General features: G+C 34.6%; 2 protein-coding genes across 2 annotated transcripts; one reads left to right on the plus strand and one right to left on the minus strand.

Annotated features, from left to right (window-relative positions):
- The first annotated feature begins 685 nt into the window (after window positions 1-685).
- LOC131152012 (pentatricopeptide repeat-containing protein At2g20710, mitochondrial-like) lies at window positions 686-8,457 on the plus strand. The gene is made up of 2 exons (XM_058103572.1): window positions 686-1,053; window positions 6,958-8,457. Exons 1-2 carry the CDS (start codon window positions 757-759, stop codon window positions 8,176-8,178), a joined length of 1,518 nt encoding a protein of 505 aa, XP_057959555.1. The 5' UTR covers window positions 686-756; the 3' UTR covers window positions 8,179-8,457.
- A 396-nt stretch (window positions 8,458-8,853) lies between these two features.
- On the minus strand, window positions 8,854-19,903 carry LOC131152019 (rhomboid-like protein 15). The gene is made up of 13 exons (XM_058103585.1): window positions 19,820-19,903; window positions 18,697-18,862; window positions 16,399-16,702; window positions 16,042-16,074; window positions 15,838-15,929; window positions 15,636-15,709; window positions 14,340-14,434; window positions 14,155-14,230; window positions 10,606-10,787; window positions 9,964-10,018; window positions 9,827-9,883; window positions 9,407-9,481; window positions 8,854-9,318 (listed from the first exon to the last, which is right to left on the minus strand). The coding sequence occupies exons 1-13, from the start codon at window positions 19,841-19,843 to the stop codon at window positions 9,313-9,315; spliced, it is 1,239 nt and encodes a 412-aa protein (XP_057959568.1). The 5' UTR covers window positions 19,844-19,903; the 3' UTR covers window positions 8,854-9,312.
- Between the last annotated feature and the right edge of the window lie 776 nt (window positions 19,904-20,679).

The raw sequence follows: 20,679 nt of genomic DNA on the forward strand, positions 1-20,679 counted from the left end.
AGATACGTTCGATCAACTGAGCCTTGGTCAAACTGTTGACCTCTAAATGGTTCAGTCGACTGAGCTGAATATAACTAGCTAAGATCGGTCGATTGGGACCCTTTCAAATATTATTTTAGGTTCTGATTCTTACTAAAGTTTACTCTTGATCATATGAGTATAATTTTTAAGATATAGGGGATTTGTCATGTGGTGTGTAGGGACCTATGGTCAGTCTACAACCTAACTTTTTAGTTTAGCCTAAAAACCTGGTGTCGATTGACCTTTCTATGGTCATTGATTTCCCTGTGGTTATTTGAGTTTATAATCCTACCATACATGTCATGCATTAATGATTACAGACTAAAGATTATTACAAACCCAAAGAAAAATAGAATGAATACAATATAACTTGAAATAAACAAGAAACTTCATGTTCTACTCCTTTACAATTTCATGAATTGCGCCGAATGGTGTACGCATTCAAATACTTCTCGATTTTCATTTTTCATCTATCATTCGTGCTTGGAAAAATGTACATGTCCAAACACTTAACACTTAGTTTGTCATAATAAAAATAGGAATCGAACTCAAAAAGTCAACACTTACATAATATATATTATATTATAATTTCCTTATTTTTTGCAAATTTAAAATTTTACCCAAAATAAACTTGTTACACACACACGCACGCACACACTTCTATATCATCTATTTCACAGTAACACCTAAAAAACCCCTTCTGGAATTTCGGCTTCTGCGACTCTCTCTCTCTCCATGCGGCACTTGATGAAGCTCGCTAGCTCAGGAATATTATTACATGTGCGTTCTGGATTTGGTTCTCGGAATGTTTTGGAAAACATCTTCTACTCAACAATGGCGGCCACAATTCCCTCAAATTCGAATTCAGGCGACTCTCTATACAGGAGGATAACTCCATTGGGAGACAGTAGTGTGTCCATCGTACCCGTGCTCGACCAGTGGATCCAAGAAGGGAGAGAAGTAAGCGGAAAACAGCTTATGGCCATTGTCAAGGAGATGAGATATTACCGGCGATACAAGCACGCTCTTGAGGTTTTTCTCCTTCTATTTGCTATATATATTTTTTCTTTCGAAAAAAAAATCCAACTCTAGTTTATTTTGATTCTTAGTTTTCCCAAGGAAAGCTATTCCTGAGGAAGCAAAGCTGCGTAAAGCTTGGTTTTTCATGAATTTAACTAAAAAAAGTATCATCATCTTGAGGCAAGCCTCAGGGTAAAATACCCGTCAATACGGAAGGAGCTTCAATGGAAAATGAATTTTCAGGAAATTTTTGGGAACTATTTTCCGTCGACCTCGGAAGGAGAGAGAAGGAAGCGTATATTTTCTGTTGATGGTTGGAATTTCTGTGATTAGCCCCAACTGTTGTGTAAAAGACAAAGAAATGATTCAATTTCTCTTTCTAAACGCGCTTTAAGCAACCCTTTCAGATTCTGTGTGGCTATGATTAGTTAAGGTAACATCAATTAACTGAGCGCAATGAAAAAATTATTGATGTTATTATCAACACAATGCTTCGGTGGGTATCAAATACCCCTTGAGTTTATAATTGATCAAATTGCCCTGTAACTGTGGAATGAGGAATATGTGATTGTTTAACTTGTAAAGTTGTCATCAAGATGCCCCTGAACTTTGATGAATCTTGCGCTCTTCATCCATAGATCAATCTATTGAATGCCAGATGACACTAACACAATGCAACAAAACTCTTCAAAAATTCTGTCAACCTGAATAAGACCTTTGCATACATCGATTGTTGGCTAATCAATGACAATCAAAAGCCATTTGTCAAAGTGCAGTGGTCGAGCAATTTGAACTCCTTGTATGCAAATGTGTCAGGAACTACTCATCTGCTTTGCAACAGCTAAAAGCATAGGTAACTCTCAACTGCTTTGTGGCAACAGGGCTCACGTGTCACGTCTCAATAACGGCTGCATCGTCGTTGATTTGCTGGGTCTTAAGGTCAAGACCATGTTTTGGTTAGTAAAAATGTCTAGGAGGTTTACAGTTTGGTACTAGTTCTACACCATACTCAGCAGATTGATTTGTAGGCCACAACAGTTACATGGTAAAACTCATCAAGGGGGTGCTGCTTCCTCACTTCTGTCATCGCTGATTAGGTGGCTCTTAAGGTCAAGGCCATGTTTTGGTTGGTAAAAAAGTTTGAGAGGTTATAATTTTGTACTAGGTCTACCATACTCAACAGATTGGTTTGTGGATCGCAATGGTAACTCATCAATGGGGTATGTGATACCTAATCCAAAGTTCAAGTGGTATTTTGATTGTAACCCTTGACAGTGAACTTTTACAGCAAGGGCAGTTTCATAATGAGTGAGGGTTCAGGGAGCAATTTGATTGATTTAAACTCAAGGAGGTATTTGATACCCAACCCACTTATTAAGCAGGATTTTAACTTCTACATAACAAATAATAATTGGGGCAAATTGATTAATAAGAACAAGAAAGTCATTGTTTGATTGATCAATAGAGTGAAGTGTTTGCACTGGTTCCAAATCTCTATACTACAACCCATACCATTCAATGGTGTCATTCTAGATGATTGCAGGCTTGCAACTTAATAACCAAGCCTTAAGTCCTACCACATAGGGTTCAATTGTATGAATCCTTTTCCATCTCTGTACAATTTAGGACAATATTTTAATAAAATTGAATTGCTGTCAATTTGTTATTTACTAGCTTATTCCTAGTCATTGTATCAAATTTGTTGCTAGAGTCTTATTTGGCATTTCTTACAAGTGGCCAGACCATGTTAGCTGCTTTACCATTATCTTAACGCTAGATGTATTCATTCCTTAATTCATCTTTTAGAATTATATAAAAATACTAGTTGTACGGTGTGATTTAGAAATTTGTCTATGTGAAAAGAATTTGAAAAAAAAAATCTCAAAAGTGTACTTCGCCTGTGTAACACAAATTATTTTTGTACAAACAGCCGTCCCAAGCCTGGATAAAGAAGCAAGGTTAGGTTTGGTAACTGACAGCTAACATAAAACTTTGTCAGATCTTATTATCATGAATTCTTACGAAAGTCACGTAGGTCAAGGGAATAGACTGGATTAGTATATAAAGGAGAGGGCTAATAAAGTTAGCACAAGAAACTAAGATTATATTAGCAACCTGGAATATAGGGATTATTACAGGAATAAGTATGAAAAAAGTGGAAATAATGTTTAGAAGGAAAATTAACTTAATTTGCCTTCAAGAGATGAAATGGGTAGGAGAGAAAGTTAGAGAAATTGAAAAATCAAGATTTAAACTTTGGTACACTGGTAAAGAGAAATATAAAGACAGGGTGGGAATTATTGTAGACAAAGACCTAAAAGATAATGTAGTAGATGTTAAAAGAATAGGGGATGGGATCATTAAAATTAGGATAGTTTTAGGTGTGGAGATAGTGAATGTCATTAGTGTGTATGCTCCCTAAATAGGCTTAACAGAAAATTTTGGGAAGATATGGATAGTGTTTTACATGGGATACCAACATCTGAAAAGACATTCATAGGAGCTTATTTGAATGGGCACATTGGAATGGATAATATAAGCTATGAAAGGATACGTGGAGACAATGGATATGGAGATAAAAATGAGATTGGTGATACGATCTTAGATTTTTCCATGTCTTATGATTTGGTTATATTGAATACTTGCTTTATAAAAAGAGAATAACACTTAAACTTTCAAGAATGGGTATCATAAAAGTCAAATAGATTTCTTCTTAAATAAGAACGAGGACCATCTATCTTATAAGGATCGTAAAGTTATTTTAGGTGGAAGTTTGGTTACATAACATACAGTTTTAGTATTGATATACATATTAAAAAATGGAAGAGAAAAAGTAACATAAATCAACACAAGAGGACTAGATGGCGCAGCTTGAAAGGAGATAATATAGTAAAAAATTCAAAGATAAAATAATCAAAGAGTGTGATTGGACACTAGAAGGTAAGATAGATGTAAATACTGTCTGAATAAAATGACTAATTATATTGTAAGGATAGCAAAAGCGGTCTTAGGTGAGTCCAAAGAAGATATTCGGGTAGTAAAAAAAGTTAGTGGTGGGATCAAGAAATCAAAAAAGTCATTAAAACAAAAATAAATTGGTATAAAATATGGTAAAATTGTAGAAATGTAGATAATCTTGAAAAATATAAAGAGGCGAGAAAAAATGCAAAAAAGACTATTAGTGAAGCTAAATGTAGAGCTTATGATACTTCATATATTAGACTAGATACAAAGAAGTAGAAAAAGGCATTTATAAACTTTCTAAAGCTAGAGAAAGATAGTGCAAAGATTTAGGTGATGTACATAGTATAAAGGACAAGAATGATAATGTCGTAGTTAGAGAAAAAGACATAAAAGAGAGGTGGTGAAGATATTTTGATAAGTTATTTAATGAAAACCAAAATGAAAGATTGAACTTGGAAGTGACAAATGAGGAGAAGACCAAAAATAGGAGATTTATTCGCAAAATGAGAGTCCTTGAAGTTAAGATGACATTTAAAAAAATGAAAAGTGGGAAATCTATAAGATCAGATAAAATACCAATTGAAGTTTGGAAATGTTTAGGGAATAGAGGAAATATTTGGTTTACTAATCTATTCAAGACTATTATAAAAACCAAGAAAATGCCAAAAGAATGGAGGTAAAGTACGTTAGCTCCTATATACAAAAACAAAATGATATTTAAAATTGTAAGTAACTGTTGTGGAATTAAGATTATAAGTCATACAATGAAATTTTTGGAAAGGGTAATTCAATATAAAATAAGACTAAACGAGAATTTCAAAAAATCAATTTGGTTTCATACATAGGAAATCAACAACAAAAGTTGTTCCTTTATACAAAAACAAAGACAATATTTAAAATTATAAATAAATATCGTGGAATTAAGATTATGAGTCATACGATGAAATTATTGGAAAGGGTAATTGAATATAAAATAAGACTAAAAATGAGGATGTCAAAAAATCGATTTGGTTTTATACCTAGGAAATCAGCAACAAAAGCTATTTAACTTTTAAGAAGTTTAATGGAAAAATTTAGGGAAAAGAAGAGGGACGCTTATGGTTTTATTCACCTAGAGAAAGCATATGATAAAGTACCTAGAAAAGTTCTTCGGTGGGTCTTAGAAAAGGATTATGCAATAGATATATTGAGGTCATTAAGGATATGTATGATAAAGTAGTGACTAGCATTAGGACTGTAGGAGAGGAATCTAGAGATTTTTAAATCATAATAGGTGTACATCAAGGTTCTGCTTTGAGTCCTTATATTTTTACTTTAGTGATTGAAGAACTTATTAGGAATTTCCAAAATGAGATCCATTGGTGTATGTTGTTTGCAGATAATATCGTGTTGATTGATGATAGAAGGAGTGGAGTGGAATCTAAGCTAAGACTTTGGAGAGTCACATCAGAGTCTAAAGAGTTTAGGATAAGTAGGAATAAGACAAAATATATAAAATGTAATTTCAATAATGTAAGGAGTAGCAGTGGAGAGAAGATTAAAGTTAATAATCAAGAAATTAGTAGCGCTAATAGATTTTGATATCTTTGAACTATTATGCAAGAAGAAGGGAAAATTGATAATGTAGTACATAGAATTAAAACAGGTTGGGTAAAATGGAGGAGTGTGTCAGGTGTGTTGTATGATTATAGAATACCCTTAAAAGGAAAGTTTTATAAGACGACTATAAGGTCGGCAATGCTTTATAATTCAAAATGCTGGCCAACTAAGAAACAACATATACAAATAGTAAAAATTGTTGAAATGCGAATGCTAATGTAGATAAGTGGTATAACACTAAAAAATAAAGTAAGAAACGAGCATATACGCAATAATATAGGCATAGCACCAGTTAAGGACAAGATAAGGGAGGGGTAGCTTAGGTGGGTTGAGCATTTGAAATGTTGGCTTAGTATAGCACCTATGAGGAGGAATGAGTTAGTTATTGTTTCTGGCATGATAAGGGATAGGATAAGCCTAAAATAACTTAGAATGAGATAGTGTGTGTAAAAGGATTTAACAGCCCTTAATCTAATTGAGGAAAATACTCTTGATTGGGTGAATTGGCAGAACATGATTCTTATAGCTGACCCCACCTAGTGGGACTTGAGGCTTTTTGTTGTTGTTGTTGTATAAAAATAATTATTGGTCATCTGTTTTCTATACTGATATTCAGTTGCACACCATATTGGCTTCTGTATAGTGAGCCAAATTTGCATATTTGAAGTGTGTCAAGGTCACAATAGTGTGCTGGCAACAAAAGTAACTTGAAAATTTGCCTTTCTAAATATTTTTGCTGACTGGTTCACTGCAACTGAGGTTTATGATTTGTGCAACTTCTGGTGTTATGTTTAAATAACTTCTGAAAAGTGACCCTTTGTTTTGTTGCACGACATGTCAAGTGAAATAAAAAAAATGATTTAAAATTATTTTGGAACAAAGTCCACAGAAAGTACAGACCTTTCTTCCAAATCGCTTAAACTGCTAAGTATTATCCTTCTCTGCACATAATGTTTCAGAAGTCAATACTGACCCTCACTGTTTCAGATTCAAATGATTTTATCAACCACAGTTATTTCTTGACATGGTCTTGAAATTACACAAATCTTCAGATTATCCTTAACTATCTTATAATTCACCTTAACTGATGGGCTTTCATCTTCCTTTACATCTAATTATCTAGTGCACCCTGACAATGTTGTGTGGGTTTGTATATTCAACTTATACTCGTGTTTAGCAGTTTACTGGGGAAAAAAGCATTTATAAAAAAATGAATATATATAAATACGTAGAATGTGATTGTTGATTGACATCAATTATTCATACTGTTATTTTCAGATTTTTTATTTTTATTTTTTCATTCTTCCTATCTCAGATTCCCAGCCCTAAAATTTTGTTTTGTATTTCTTTCAGATTTCTCACTGGATGAGTGACAAAAGGTACTTTCCACTTTCATATCGTGACTTTGCTGTCCGGCTGGACTTGATCTCAAAAGTTCATGGGATAGAACAAGCGGAAAATTACTTCCATAACATTCCGAAACAATCCAAAGTTTTGGAGGTTTACAGTGCTCTTCTCAACTGCTATGCCCATGAGAAATGTGTAGAGAAAGCAGAGGCAGTTATGCAGAAGATGAGGGAAGTGGGGTTGTCTAGGACAACATTATGTTACAATGTTCTTCTGAATCTCTTTTATCAGACTGGTAATTATGAGAAGCTAGAATTTCTGGTTCATGAAATGGAAGTTAATAGCATTCCTTATGACAAATTTACTTTCACAATCAGGCTGAGTGCATGTGCAGCCATGTCTAACACTGAGGAAATGGACAATATTCTAACAAGGATGGAGTCTGATACATCAATTTTGTTGGACTGGAGTGCTTATGCTGCTGCAGCAAGTGCATACACTAGGGCTGGGCTACTAGACAAGGCTTTGAAAATGCTGAAGAAATCTGGGGCACTGATATTAGGAGCCAAAAGGAGGAGTAGCGCCTTTAATACCCTGCTCACACAATATGCAGCAATAGGGGAAAAAGATGAAGTTCTAAGACTCTGGGAACTGTATAAGAAGAATCACAAGATATATAACAAGGGATATAAAAATATGATAATCTCACTATTGAAGTTAGATGACATTGAAGGTGCAGAGAAGATATTTGAGGAGTGGGATGCCAGCGAAGTATGCTATGATTTCCGGATTGCAGACTTGCTAATTGATGCGTACTCCAGAAAAGGTCTAATGATGAAGGCTGAAGATCTTGTAGACAGGGCACTAGTGAAAGGAGGGAAGCCTTGTGGACATACATGGTACGTCTTGGCAACAGGTTATATCAGGGATAATCGACTCCCAAAGGCAGTAGAAGCAATGAAGGTAGCAATTTCAATGCAACAACCCGGATGGAAGCCTGGCAAGGAGTCCTTGGCAGCCTGTCTGGAATACCTGAAAGGGAATGGAGATCTGGAGGAAGCAAAGAAATTCTTAGGGTTACTCGCGAGAATGGGGACCATCTCAACAGATATTCACGATAGATTATCAAATTATATTGAAGACAGAATCAAATTGGATGGTCCCAGCTTAAAAGAAGGGGATTTTCTGGCAGGGGACGGGGAAATGCCAGAGATTTTGAAGCAGTAAGCAAGGTGTTGTTTTTGATTTAAGTACATCAAATTTTGGAGCCAAAACTGAATAGGAACCGTATAGAATCAGGCAAGGTAGACAGCTGACTAAATTTTGGGTAATTGCTGAAAATTTTAGGAAGAAAATGTGAAAATATGCTGGCTATGTGCAAGAAAATATGGGCAATCAATTGGGGCAAGACTTTGGATAAAAAATTTTGGAAAAAGGAGGAGACAATTTATTTTCTATTGTATTTTTCTTTTGTATTAAATATTATTAAAAATTAAAATTTATTTTAAAAAATTAAATACTAATGATGAATTTTATTCTTAAATTTGATGTATATTTTTTTCAATAATCAAACATAAAAATGCAAGTTCCTTGATATTTTCCTCAAGTCTTCCTATGATTTGTGGTAAGGCCTTCATTAGTGGAGCCTTAACACTGGTCCTATTTGACCAATGAAAAACCCACACCATGTACAAAAAAAATTTGAATTTATATTTCCCTGAAATACTTGCCCATTCATTTTCTCTACATGAAGCTTAGATTGGCTCCAATTATGGTGGGAATAATGAAGATTGCTATCCACCATTATTTGACAATTGAAAATGCATTTGTAATGACAAAAATCTATGAGGATTGTTCTTTTGTTTCTCAGCATACATTCCTTAATTTCCTTTAACCATCATAAGCTAGAAAGGCATTGTTTATTTTCTCTGTTCTTTTTTAAGTGGAATCAAGTTTATGCACTTTTTCATAAAAGTTACAGGAATGGTGTGGAGCCACTTTTGCAGTCCCATTTCAGCAAGTGTCAACTCCAAAGTTAACTGACCACGTTTCAATCCTTTCTGCTATATATAACACTATTTTTGCTACTGATCCTACACAAACCACACCCTTGGCATCAAAATGTAGAATATATTTTCCGCTCATCACATTTTTAACAAGTCTGCGTCCACACAATGAAAATAAGTAAGATCTTTCCATCCATCCAACATTCCCCATCTTCTTTCCTTGCTTAATCAGCACAATGATGAGTAATAAGAAAATATGCTATCTCCATGTGCATGATGAAGAAACCAGGTCATCAAAGCTCTGCCTGTGACTGCCATACCTATGGAAAATCTAAGGACCAGGTTGCTTTGCAATCTACCCCTGCTTAGTAGACAACTCCTAAATTAGAAAGGGTAAGACGAATCACCAAGATCCTTAAACAATAAATAAGTCATAGAACAACACAAACCTGTTGGCTCATAAGAATTTCCACTGCTATATTTAGATCCCCATCAGCTGCCTCTAGGGCAACATCTACCTGCGTCTGAAATGATCAAAAGGCATTCGCATCAAGTTCTTCCACAAGTCAATTTGATGAAGTTGTGCAATGAGTTTGATATATTTTCTAGAGGCAAGGCCTCACACATAATGCTATTTGCATGGGAGAACTAACTAGGTCTTACATTTAATGCATCACGATATGCATCACAAATTCCTCACATGGTTTCTGCCATGTCAGTAAGTATTGCCACAGAATGAGGTGGCATAACTCTTTAACCTTAAATCCCTTAAATAGAATGAACACCAAAGGAAGAGAGAGAGAGAAACCCAACAATTTTGATTTAAGCCAGAAAACAGATACATGATATGGTATGTCAGTGACATTTACCCTTTCAAAACCCATTGATACAAGCTTTTGGATCTTTTCATTCAAAGCAGCTAACCCCTGCATCCAATCAACAAGTAAACCAAACAATGTCCAATAACACAAAAGGGTGGGTCCAAATTCTATGTTGAAGAGAAAACCTGATGATGTGCAGTGCCCCCTGCAACAGCAGCTGTACCATCAACTGATGGTTGCCTGATCAATAAACAATAGCAAAGAAGTGATAACGTCTTTAAATGGAAAACTAGATGGTGTATAAACAGGCATGAAACTACAGTTACCATGTGACATTCTAACCATAGCCTCATGGCACAAAAAAAATAAACATTGACATATTTGAGGATGGAAGGAATAGATTTATTAATTGTTTGTCACAAAAAAAATAAAAAATAAAAAGTGAGCTCGTCATCTACTCAGCTACACATATCTACTTGAACTTCAAGAAGCATAGTGTTTTAAAATCTTCATTTTCTCTCATTTTCACAAGTAAAGAATCATGTGATGGACCTAAGCTGTAATTTGCAATTTGAATATTCACCATGCTGCCCTAGCCTCGAAACCGTCTGTTTTCAAAATTAAAAACAAAACACATCAACAAACTTGTTGCAATCTATGTAAATTTTAAAAATTACAGCAAACTAATAAAAAACATGAAGGTTTTAAATAGAAAATTTAAATATAGTGTCTTCATTTCGAATATAAATTATTTTATCTTTCAAATTCATGATCAAGTAAACCGTAGCTGTCAAAAAGGAATCAAGCACACACAAATGATCTAACACCTTCCATCTGAAATATGTTGGGCTGTTGCAGCTGCTGCCAAATCTGATGGATGGTCCGGGCTGCTGTCGTCCAATAGTCTGGCCTGTAGGCCTGAATCAGAATTTACAGCAGGAACTGTTTGACTTCGGCCAGAACCAAGTGCCCTTCCTCTACCAGGAAACCTTTGACTGTCTTGAGCTGGCTGCATGTTATTATAAAACTTATTACACAAAGTGAAGAGCACATAAATTATATTTGCTGCAACAAAAGTAAAACATACAAGATTCATACAGAAAACAGGGAATAGACATGGAAATGAAGCAAGACATCAAACATCACACACAACAATAGTTGAAATCCGTTCATTTATATTTTATGGTGGCCATGAACCAAAAAATTAAAGGGGAAAGACATAACACACCTATACAAAGAAAAAGAGAGAGAGACACAGAACTCTGCCAACTACATACGCACAGGAACACATTTACTGGCACAAGCATCTTTGCAAGTGTGCATGTGCTTGCACGAGATTAGGTGTCAAATAATTGTGGTGCACATATATATTAGGGATCTCTTTACACTTCTGCTAGGATTGCTAATTTTCAGATTACCTCGTAAATTACATTGTATTTATACATATAAATATACATATTTACATACATACTTACATATTATACAGATCACCTTTAACCCATTCAACCATTCAATCTAACAATAGGTTCATGCACCTCATGCTTGTAAATTTTACTACTACTCCAATATAATTAATAAGGTTATACACACATAAATATATATATATATATATATATATATATATGTGTAAGTGTGTGTGTGCATGTGTGTGTATATATGAGCAGAATAGAGGGCCATCTTCGGCCTCCAAGCCCTCAATGCTAAAGCCTGGGTATCTTGATTCAAAACATTACAACCACCAATCAAAAATTTTTTGTACAATTAAATAAATAAATAAATTCAATTATAACGGCCCATATAATTTAAGACACATTTATGGGCTCTTTTTCAAAAGTAAACAAATTTATAAAATGCAATTAATTAGTTAAATTTAATTGAATAATTGACTATCAGAATAGCCAGACTAAAAATTAAACATATTCATTAAATAAGATTAGTTAATTAAATTAAAATGAACAATTGATATTGTAATGGCTAAACTAAGAGATGACCAACTACTCCACGAGCACTCATCCATAAACCAGTTATTGGTACAAATAACAGCAGTATCCCCATCCAATGCATGGTCTCTACTAGTACTAATAAAACAATTGGATTTTTTCCATCAACTTGAAACTTGTCTTGCAGAGCAAACAAATTGAATAGAACATCAAATCCAACAACTAACTAGCAAACAAAGAATATGTTCTTATACTAGCAAAAATATCACCTCAATAACAAGGAGCAAATGAATTCCCACTATATTGCCAGTAATCACTTCCGAGAGCATTCTCGGAAGTGATCTCTCTCAAGATCAGGGATTTTATGTGGACTTCGGCACTTAATAAAAAAGAAATCTATTAACAACGGAAACACAATGTACAAAGAAGTCAGGAGTAAGGACAAGAGGCCCTGCTGAGAAAAGAATGAAATACAGCCAAAATTTTTTGAAATAAATAACAGAAGCACTGCCTGCCAATCCCTAACAATATCAGGTAGTGATAATCCCCTAGAAAACCCAAAAGAGTGGACCCACAAGGAGGGTAAAAAGACAGCTTCTATCCCACAACAAAGCAGGGGAAGTAATGTGATCATTAGGCATTTCCTATGACCTTACGCATCCACAAAAAATAGCAAATACAGCACCATGCCAGAGCACTTCTCCTTCCTGCTCTTACCAAAAACATGATAACTCACAGGAAAAAATTTACCCACAGCCTGAGGTGAGACCCAAGCTTCTCCAAAGCAAGAGAAAAAGGCACCTTAGAGATAGGTAGCCACCCAACAATGAAGGAAAATATGGGAATTTGATTCATGGACTCATGGCACATGCCGCACATCACACACATGTCAGGCATGAGTCATGAAGGGCCTTCTGATCTGAAGTAAATCGTGAGTGTTAATGCTATTCAGAGTCACTTCCAAATAAAGATTCGAACCTTGAATGGTAATCTAGCCATCCAAAAAATGTGGTTCCAAGGAAACAAGATGGGCATGAGAGATTTGAGGAGGTGAAGAGAAAAGGATTTGGAAGAAAACAATCCTTACAATGATTTGGTGCAAATGAGGAGATGTTACAAGGCCATAAATCCAGATATTTGTATCATGTGTTTGGAGGCAACCAAGACCTATGGCCACTTGTTTCTCCAACACCGGGTGATCAGGCAGCTTTGGGCTTTCCTTTTCTCAGTTTTTGAGGAGACTTTGGTCTGGTGCAATACAGAGGCTTTGGGAGTAGTAGTAGCAAAATAGTTTTATGGAGATGTGCTGTTTTTGGCCCTTTTGGGAACTTGTGGATCAAAAGGAATGCAAGGATTTTCAATGGAAAAACTAATCCCTGCATCTTCTTTGGGATAGAGTTACTTTCCTGGCTTCTTTTTGGGCTCATTCTTTGGGCTTCATTCAAGGAATTCTGCTGTCGGATCTTCACTAGGACTGGAAAGAGGCTCTAAGTAATTGCTTTTGTTTGTATTTAGAAGGATATCTTATCCTCCTTTTTCTGTACTTTTTTCTCCCTTCTATATTAATAAAATTTCTTCTCTATAATTCGGCAGCACCAAGTGAGAGAGAGAGAGAGAGAGAACGGAAGTTTATTGCAAAGAGGATAAAAATGAGTTTTAACTGCAAATGGAAGAAAGAACCACAAGCCTCTGAGAACAAAAGATAAATGAATTACAAGATAAAAAATTGAAGCAGTAAAATCTTTAATTATTGTACATTTCTCTATTTTATGAAAGCCATGGGAGGCCCAAATGATGTCTTTTACCATTCAAAGTCCAATTTCAGGATTGTTACGCGCAATCCGCACAAGTACCTCATCAAATCTCAGTAGCTCATTGACATGCCTCATCTATCACAACCTGTTTCTTCAGCTGGGACAAAAGCTTTAAGCAAAGATTCAATGAACTGGCCTCCACAGACAAATTCAAGGTTGAATTCTTATCAACCTGAGGAGATTAATGCAAAATGCCAAGCATATTTGCCGCCACGCCAGCACCACTCCCCCATAAAAATCAAAACAGCAACAATGATTTTTTGAAAATCTAATATCCATTTTTATTTTTCATTTTCCTGTGCAACTTATTATTTAGTTTCATTTATTGGTAGGACACATACCAGTTAACTAAGTTGATTTGAGCTCCTTAGTTGCTTTGGCCCCCAAGCTTTTAAGCTTATAAATTCCTCTCATATTACATTCTGCGTAATTTTCAGACTGAAAACCAAGTTTTTTGAGAAATTGTGCATTGGACATAATGTCCTAGGAATAAAAGTGTAACTGTATACACATTTCAGGAATTAAGTAAATGAGTGAAGTTCTATTACACAAATAAAAAGACATTCTCAAAACCATCTTAAACAATGTAACAAGATATCCAAGTCCATGATTAGATACATACCTGTACAGTTGTTTCCCTCTGCATTTGTGGCATCCATGAAAGAATGTTCCTCCATGTGTTTCCAGATGCTAAACCACTGCTAAACAATGAGACATCAAATTATGACGCTTCTAGAGCAAATAATAAATAAGAAGAGCAGAGTTAACTCAATGCCATTTGTTCTTGTTTTTCCTTTTTTATTTTACCTTGATGCTGTATTTTGACTTGAGTGTGTAGGGATGTATCCAGAAGGGTTCCCACCAGTGCACAAAATAAATTTAGGCCGCCTTACACAAGATGACTGAAATTTGTAGTTGAAAAGCTCATCATAACTGAGAACTGCATAGATTTTAAATGTAAAAGTAGAAACAACAGATTTGTTTCATGTGAGCAGTAAAGTGCAAGTAATTCAATGCATGTATATGGAGAACAAATGTACCACACAAGATCATTTTGACAAAGAAATCAACCTTCTCTGATAGTTATTCTATCAAAACATTAATCTCAAGATGTGAGGAGGTAAAGCAATAAGTGGAGCTTTGGGTTCTGTCCTACGAGGACTGGTTTCAGAGCTACTTATTTGGAAAGGGTTTAAGTACCCATTAATGGCATACCACAGCCCTCCCTGGCAAACCCTAGCCTTTTCAGATTCTCAGAATAGTCAAAAAATTTGTATTGGAAAGCTTTTCTTTTGAAGCTCATTCAGACTGGTCTAAGAGCTACTTATTTGGACAGGGGTTATGATCTCATTGATGACATACCACAACCCTCCCTGGTAAACCCTAGCCTTTACAAAATAGTCAATATATTTTTATTGGAAAGCTTTTCTTTTGAGGATTGCAGCCTTTACCACCTACTATGATCAGCCTTTCAAAAAATCCACCTTCAATCACCACAAACTCCGTAGGCGGCTGGGTGGAAATTCAAGCCCCCCCCACAGCTCTACAAAAAAAAAAAAAAGCCATAATTTTCATAAGTAGCTGTTTTTAAACTCCATTATCTCCTTTAAGTTATCAAATTCTACTGAGAATTGAATAATCCACAAATTCTAAGCAACTGAAGAATAACTATTTATGGGAAGAAAAGAGGAAAAAGTGAGCTAGAAAGCACGCTGGATTTAGGTTTTATTCATAAGGTTCATATAATAAAAGCAAATTCATGAGAGCCATACTAGTTTCAAGATGCAGTAAAATTTCACAAGATTCACAAAAACAAGGATTTGATGTGGACAACACAACAAGCTACAAAAAGGGCATCCACAGGCCACAAGGCTCCCCACTTTGCCAAGGCAGTGGGTCGGTTGTCATAATGTATCCAAGGTGCTACACAAAAGTAAGGCAAAATATGGCATGTAGATTGGAGATAACAGCTTCAACAAATCATAAAAACAGAAATAGCAGGAAATTTGAATTTAAGGAAAGGACAACTAAATCTCATCATATGTCAATTCAAGGTACTTAAGGAGAACTAAATCTCATCATATGTCAATTCAAGGTACTTACAAGCCAAGAAGAGGTCTCAATTGCAGAATAGAAGGATACTCCAGGTAGTAGAAAGTTAAATAAACCATAGATATCTGATAGCACGTAAAAAATAAAAAATGGAGCCTTTTAGTATGCCTGCCATTGTCCTCGCAATATCACAGAAGTGAAACTCAATAGGGTTGGAAAAGGTAGTGTAATTTTTAAAAGAAATGATACAGACATGCAAATCCAGACAAAATGCCACATAGGTGTCCAAGTAGTGAGACATTTGTCATGAGGAGCTGGAACACTACCAGTAAGATCCATGCATACCTGAAACAAGTATTTCAAGTAAAGAAGCCGCATTTTGTGAAGTTCTAATAATAAAATAAATGAAAATATAACAAATATAACTTAACATCCCCAAAAAAGTTTCCACACTTACCATTTTGCAGGCACATGAAAGAGCCCAAACACACTGCAGGGAAAAAGATACAATTAACAAAAAATTCAACATATTAACTCAAAAAAATTTACAAGGCCTATTAAATGGTGGGAGTCAAGCCCAATAGGACCTGGCCAGCTTCAGTCACAGGAACACACTAGAGTATGAGAGTGTGCATGCACACAAGTACACATATTTTCACATATATTTCTCCCATATGTGCACAAAATTTAGAAGATTCTCAAATATGACATAGGAAACAAAACAAAACATCATTTTGCAGTCGTGTAAAACAACACAGTGCAGCAATCAATGGAAAGAAGAAGGAATAAAAGGGAAAGGCAGAGAGGAACCAACCTCCTAGACTGAACCCCACTCAAAGTCGTCTCTATAACAATCATAGAAAATAAAATTCCCGAGAAACCAATAGCACACTCATTCATGAGATACTCAACAGGGTGAAATGGATTGTGGGACACCAATAACGCAATAATAAGATGGAAAACAGCATTGCTTGTAGCCAACAAAATTATCATATGCAACAAGCGAACGGATCCCATAATTCTTTCCAGTTCAGAACCCAAAGGAATTAAAGCCAGCATATTGAACAAGACATGTAGCAGGGAACCATGGAAAAGAATGGAGGTATAAATCCGGTAAACTGCAAAAAACAATGAGAGACTGTTAGTGACCATAAAAGTAACAAGTGTAATAAAAAATATAGGCATGAGTTAATTTATTGAAGCAACAGATAAAAGTATAAAACCATGCAATAATACATGACATTGTTCAAGAACATATATTAAAAGAGATCTGCAATTCATTTCTACCAACAATGAGATCAGGTGGGTATTTTAGATATAGACTAGTCTTTTTTTTAATAACAAATTCTTATAAAAAGAAAACTAGAATGACCAGCTGGACCAAGCCAAGCAATTCCAAAGCCAACCCCTTCAACCTGATCTTTCAACAGGATGAGCCAAGGCTGCTTTGAGTTGTACACAGACATGCATCTAGGTACCCAGAAAAAAGCAGTGTGTTGCCCTAGGATTAGGCTAATGCCCTAGAAGGATCTGTAGTCACAAGCTTGTAAGTATAACCAGTGGTTCACTATAAAATAAAAAAAGAAAAACGCCTAACAAATAAGCGTTTGTTACTACATTTTTCTATCTTTTCCAACCTGAATATAATATACTACAAGTACTTATCCAAGATATTTCACAACACTTGGATGATCCTTTCAATTGGTTTAGTATTTCTAACTTATAACAATATAGCAGATCATATAAAATAATCCGGCATTAACAATCACAATGGAGTGAAGTCAAATTAGGGATTATGTAATGGCCATGCAGTTTACCATCCTCAATGAACCTTACTAATCCTTTTGTTTCTATAGTACAAAACCTTTGGTAACAACCTTGATCCCTAAATTATGCTCATATTCGATGTCAACATGCAACAATTCATCAATTAGATACCATCAACATCAGTAAGATATGTGAAACACACATTCCATTCATTATGCTTTCAACAAGCAAGACGCATTTAAATCATGACTAGCAGTTACACGCATCAAATTAAAATTCAATCATAAATTTGCTAAGTACTGTTGAAATGACAAAACATTCATCTCACAAAAGCTTCCTGCACGTGAGTAATGACCCTCCACAATCATATTTTTAGTTAAGCAAGGCATCGCAAAGATTGCATAACTTGCATTTTAGGAATCAAAAGTTTGATGCCTACATACATTCATGCGAGCTGGCAATGGACAAGGATAAAATACAAAAAACTTTAGGTTGTCAATAAAAAAATTACAAATTCTGTGCATTAATTTAAAAAAAAAAATTTAACACATAGGGATAGCCACAGTTATAACAACAAAAACTGTCAACATTAATAAGAAGAAAATACAATATTTAGATTTTCAATAAAAAAAATTACAAATTTCATGAATTAATTAAAAAAAAAAACTTCGGAAGAGATGCAATGGCAACAACAAAAATTGGCAACATTGATTTTTTTTTTGGGGGGGGGAGGGGGGGGTGGTGTTAACAAGAACAGTTGGCACAGGGAAAAGAAGGTATGCCACTAAATTGTAGGGGAAATACATTGCTAATCCAAAAGTACTCTATATAATTCAAGCATTATAAATTCAGTTCAAGAATGCACCTTGAAAAGGAAAAATAAAGAATAGAGAGACCAATGATATACACAATAGGACACCATTAGCAATACTCTACAAACTTGCCCTAAAACAAGTGAGAAACCACAAAGATCACAAAAACTGGTTTCATGTACTACTTACACAATCACTACATGCACAATGAACAGGCCACGTTAAAAATAGTTCCCTTAACATAATTCAGGAATTAATCAAAAAATGAAACCCCCACAGAACGAAGTACACAAGAGTACAGGATTCCCGGTAACAATCTCAATAAGTAGGGAAACCAAAAATCAATATGCACGGGAAAAATGTAAATTAATGCTATATGTAATTGCTCCAAATAAAAAACATAAAAACTAGAGAGATGCAGAAACAGTAGGACTCCAAGCCAATAAACTATTCCACTGGAACTCACGAGAGAACAAAACATGCATTTTCTAAACAATATGAGATGTCGATGCATCACTTTTGAGTAAATGTACCTTGGAACTGTGCTACAACTGCAGAAGGCAAGAAGCATATGTCGGAAAAGGAATCATATCCAACCAGTAGACATACCAAATAAATGGCCCCACAAACAATCACTACTGCAGATGTAAGGAACGGAATGCCTTCCCAATATTGCCCCAACCTAGTGGGCAATCCTGCCTGTGTGTCATTAAAAGAATCAAACCAAAGCAAAATCAAAGGAAATGAGATTATAAAATGTTTGAGAAATGGAAGGCTGATGTTAGTAGAACTTGCTCACAGCTTGTTCAAAATGACACACAATAGATTTCTTAAGTTAATGATTGGTGATGGACATCTTAACTTGAAATGAAAAGGTAGAAGAGCCATGCCACATTAATCAAAATGAACCAGTTGCTTATGTACAATAACTCTTAAAAAAGAGTAAGCTCTCTAAACCTAACCACTCCATCTCATTATAACAAGTGACCAAAACAGCATCCAACAAAGCACTTGATAATTGTTCCTAAGAAACAGGATGATGGGGCAGACAGTTTGCAGTTTCCATTCCACTACTATTGAAACCACCAAATTACCCAAAAACACACATATGGACACCATGTCTGTCAGTTTCTTTCCTCATATGAGAATTACTCAAAACCCAGAAACAATTTCTATACATATATTATCAAATTATCCAAGATTCCTAGTCTGAACTTACTCCAAACATCCTAAGCCCTTCTAAAGTAAAACTTAAAAAGAAAATCATCCCTACCACGCGCACATTTCCTTTAACAACATCGCCAATTTCCATATCAAGAAACTGGAAACGACAAATTCGCATCAAAATAAAGACTACGGAGTTTCCTCCGAATACTACAAATTCATTGGCCCAGATCACTTACTCTGCTACATGCAATCACTAAACAATAAACCACTAAAACAGACATTAAAACCAGAACATGCAAGTCTATATGCAATCACAAACCACTCGAGAATGTCCATACGAACCATAGGCAGCTACAAACCGTTTCTTAAAAGGTAGAAATTAGGGCTTACTACCCGTCCTCATTGTTATTGTTGAGCAGCGAACAGAATGGCGAAACCCTAACAGATGAAAATGGGTAGAAGAAAGACGAAGTAGAGATCTGAGCATACCTCGGAAATAATGTTGGGTCTCATTTTCTGAGTTCTCTGCGATGTGTTCTGAGAAATATTTTCAGATTACCAACCATTATATACCATCACTTCAGCGTGCGCTTCCTCCACTTCCGAAAATAATGCCGGGTCGGATCCTACCGTTTGTCCTCTCGGGTTTAGATTTTTCCAGTGATTTCCTGAGCTCGGTGAACGCTGAACAGTGATTAAAATTTACGGGAGGCTGCTAGAGTGAAATTTACTTTTTTTTAAATTGATTTTTTCAAATAAAAATTCAAAAACAAGATAATAATATTGAAAAAATATATGAAATAGTGAAATTTAATCATTATTTTAAAATAATTAGTATTTTTTTCATAATTATTAATTATTTTCAGGGTCATTTAATATCATTATTAAAATTATAAAAACAAAAACTAAAAATTAGAAATAGTTGATGTTTTTACAACTAAAATAAATTAAATTTTTAATTAAATAAATACTTATCTTTCTCTTCGAATCAAATAATAATTACAAAATATCATTAAAATAATAAATTTCAAAGTAGCACGAATAAAAAATATCAAAATAAAAATAAAAATATAATTATTTTTGCTAATTATTACATTTCAAAATTCACTTTGTAAGAACAATCTTATTGTGTATGGAAATTAAAATATAATAAATTTATTTGTAAATGACATTACTGTTCTTAAATTTTTTTAAAAATTTTATGGGCATTGTTTATTTTTATTATATTTTAATTTTTAACATGATATTTTATTTTAGTTTTAATTATAAATTATGAATAAAATTAATAATTTAGTCCAAAAAAAGTTAATTCTATATACTAAAATATTTTGATAATAAATTATCAAAAC

This window comes from Malania oleifera, chromosome 1 (assembly GCF_029873635.1).
Source record: "Malania oleifera isolate guangnan ecotype guangnan chromosome 1, ASM2987363v1, whole genome shotgun sequence".
NCBI classification, from domain to species: Eukaryota; Viridiplantae; Streptophyta; class Magnoliopsida; order Santalales; family Ximeniaceae; genus Malania; species Malania oleifera.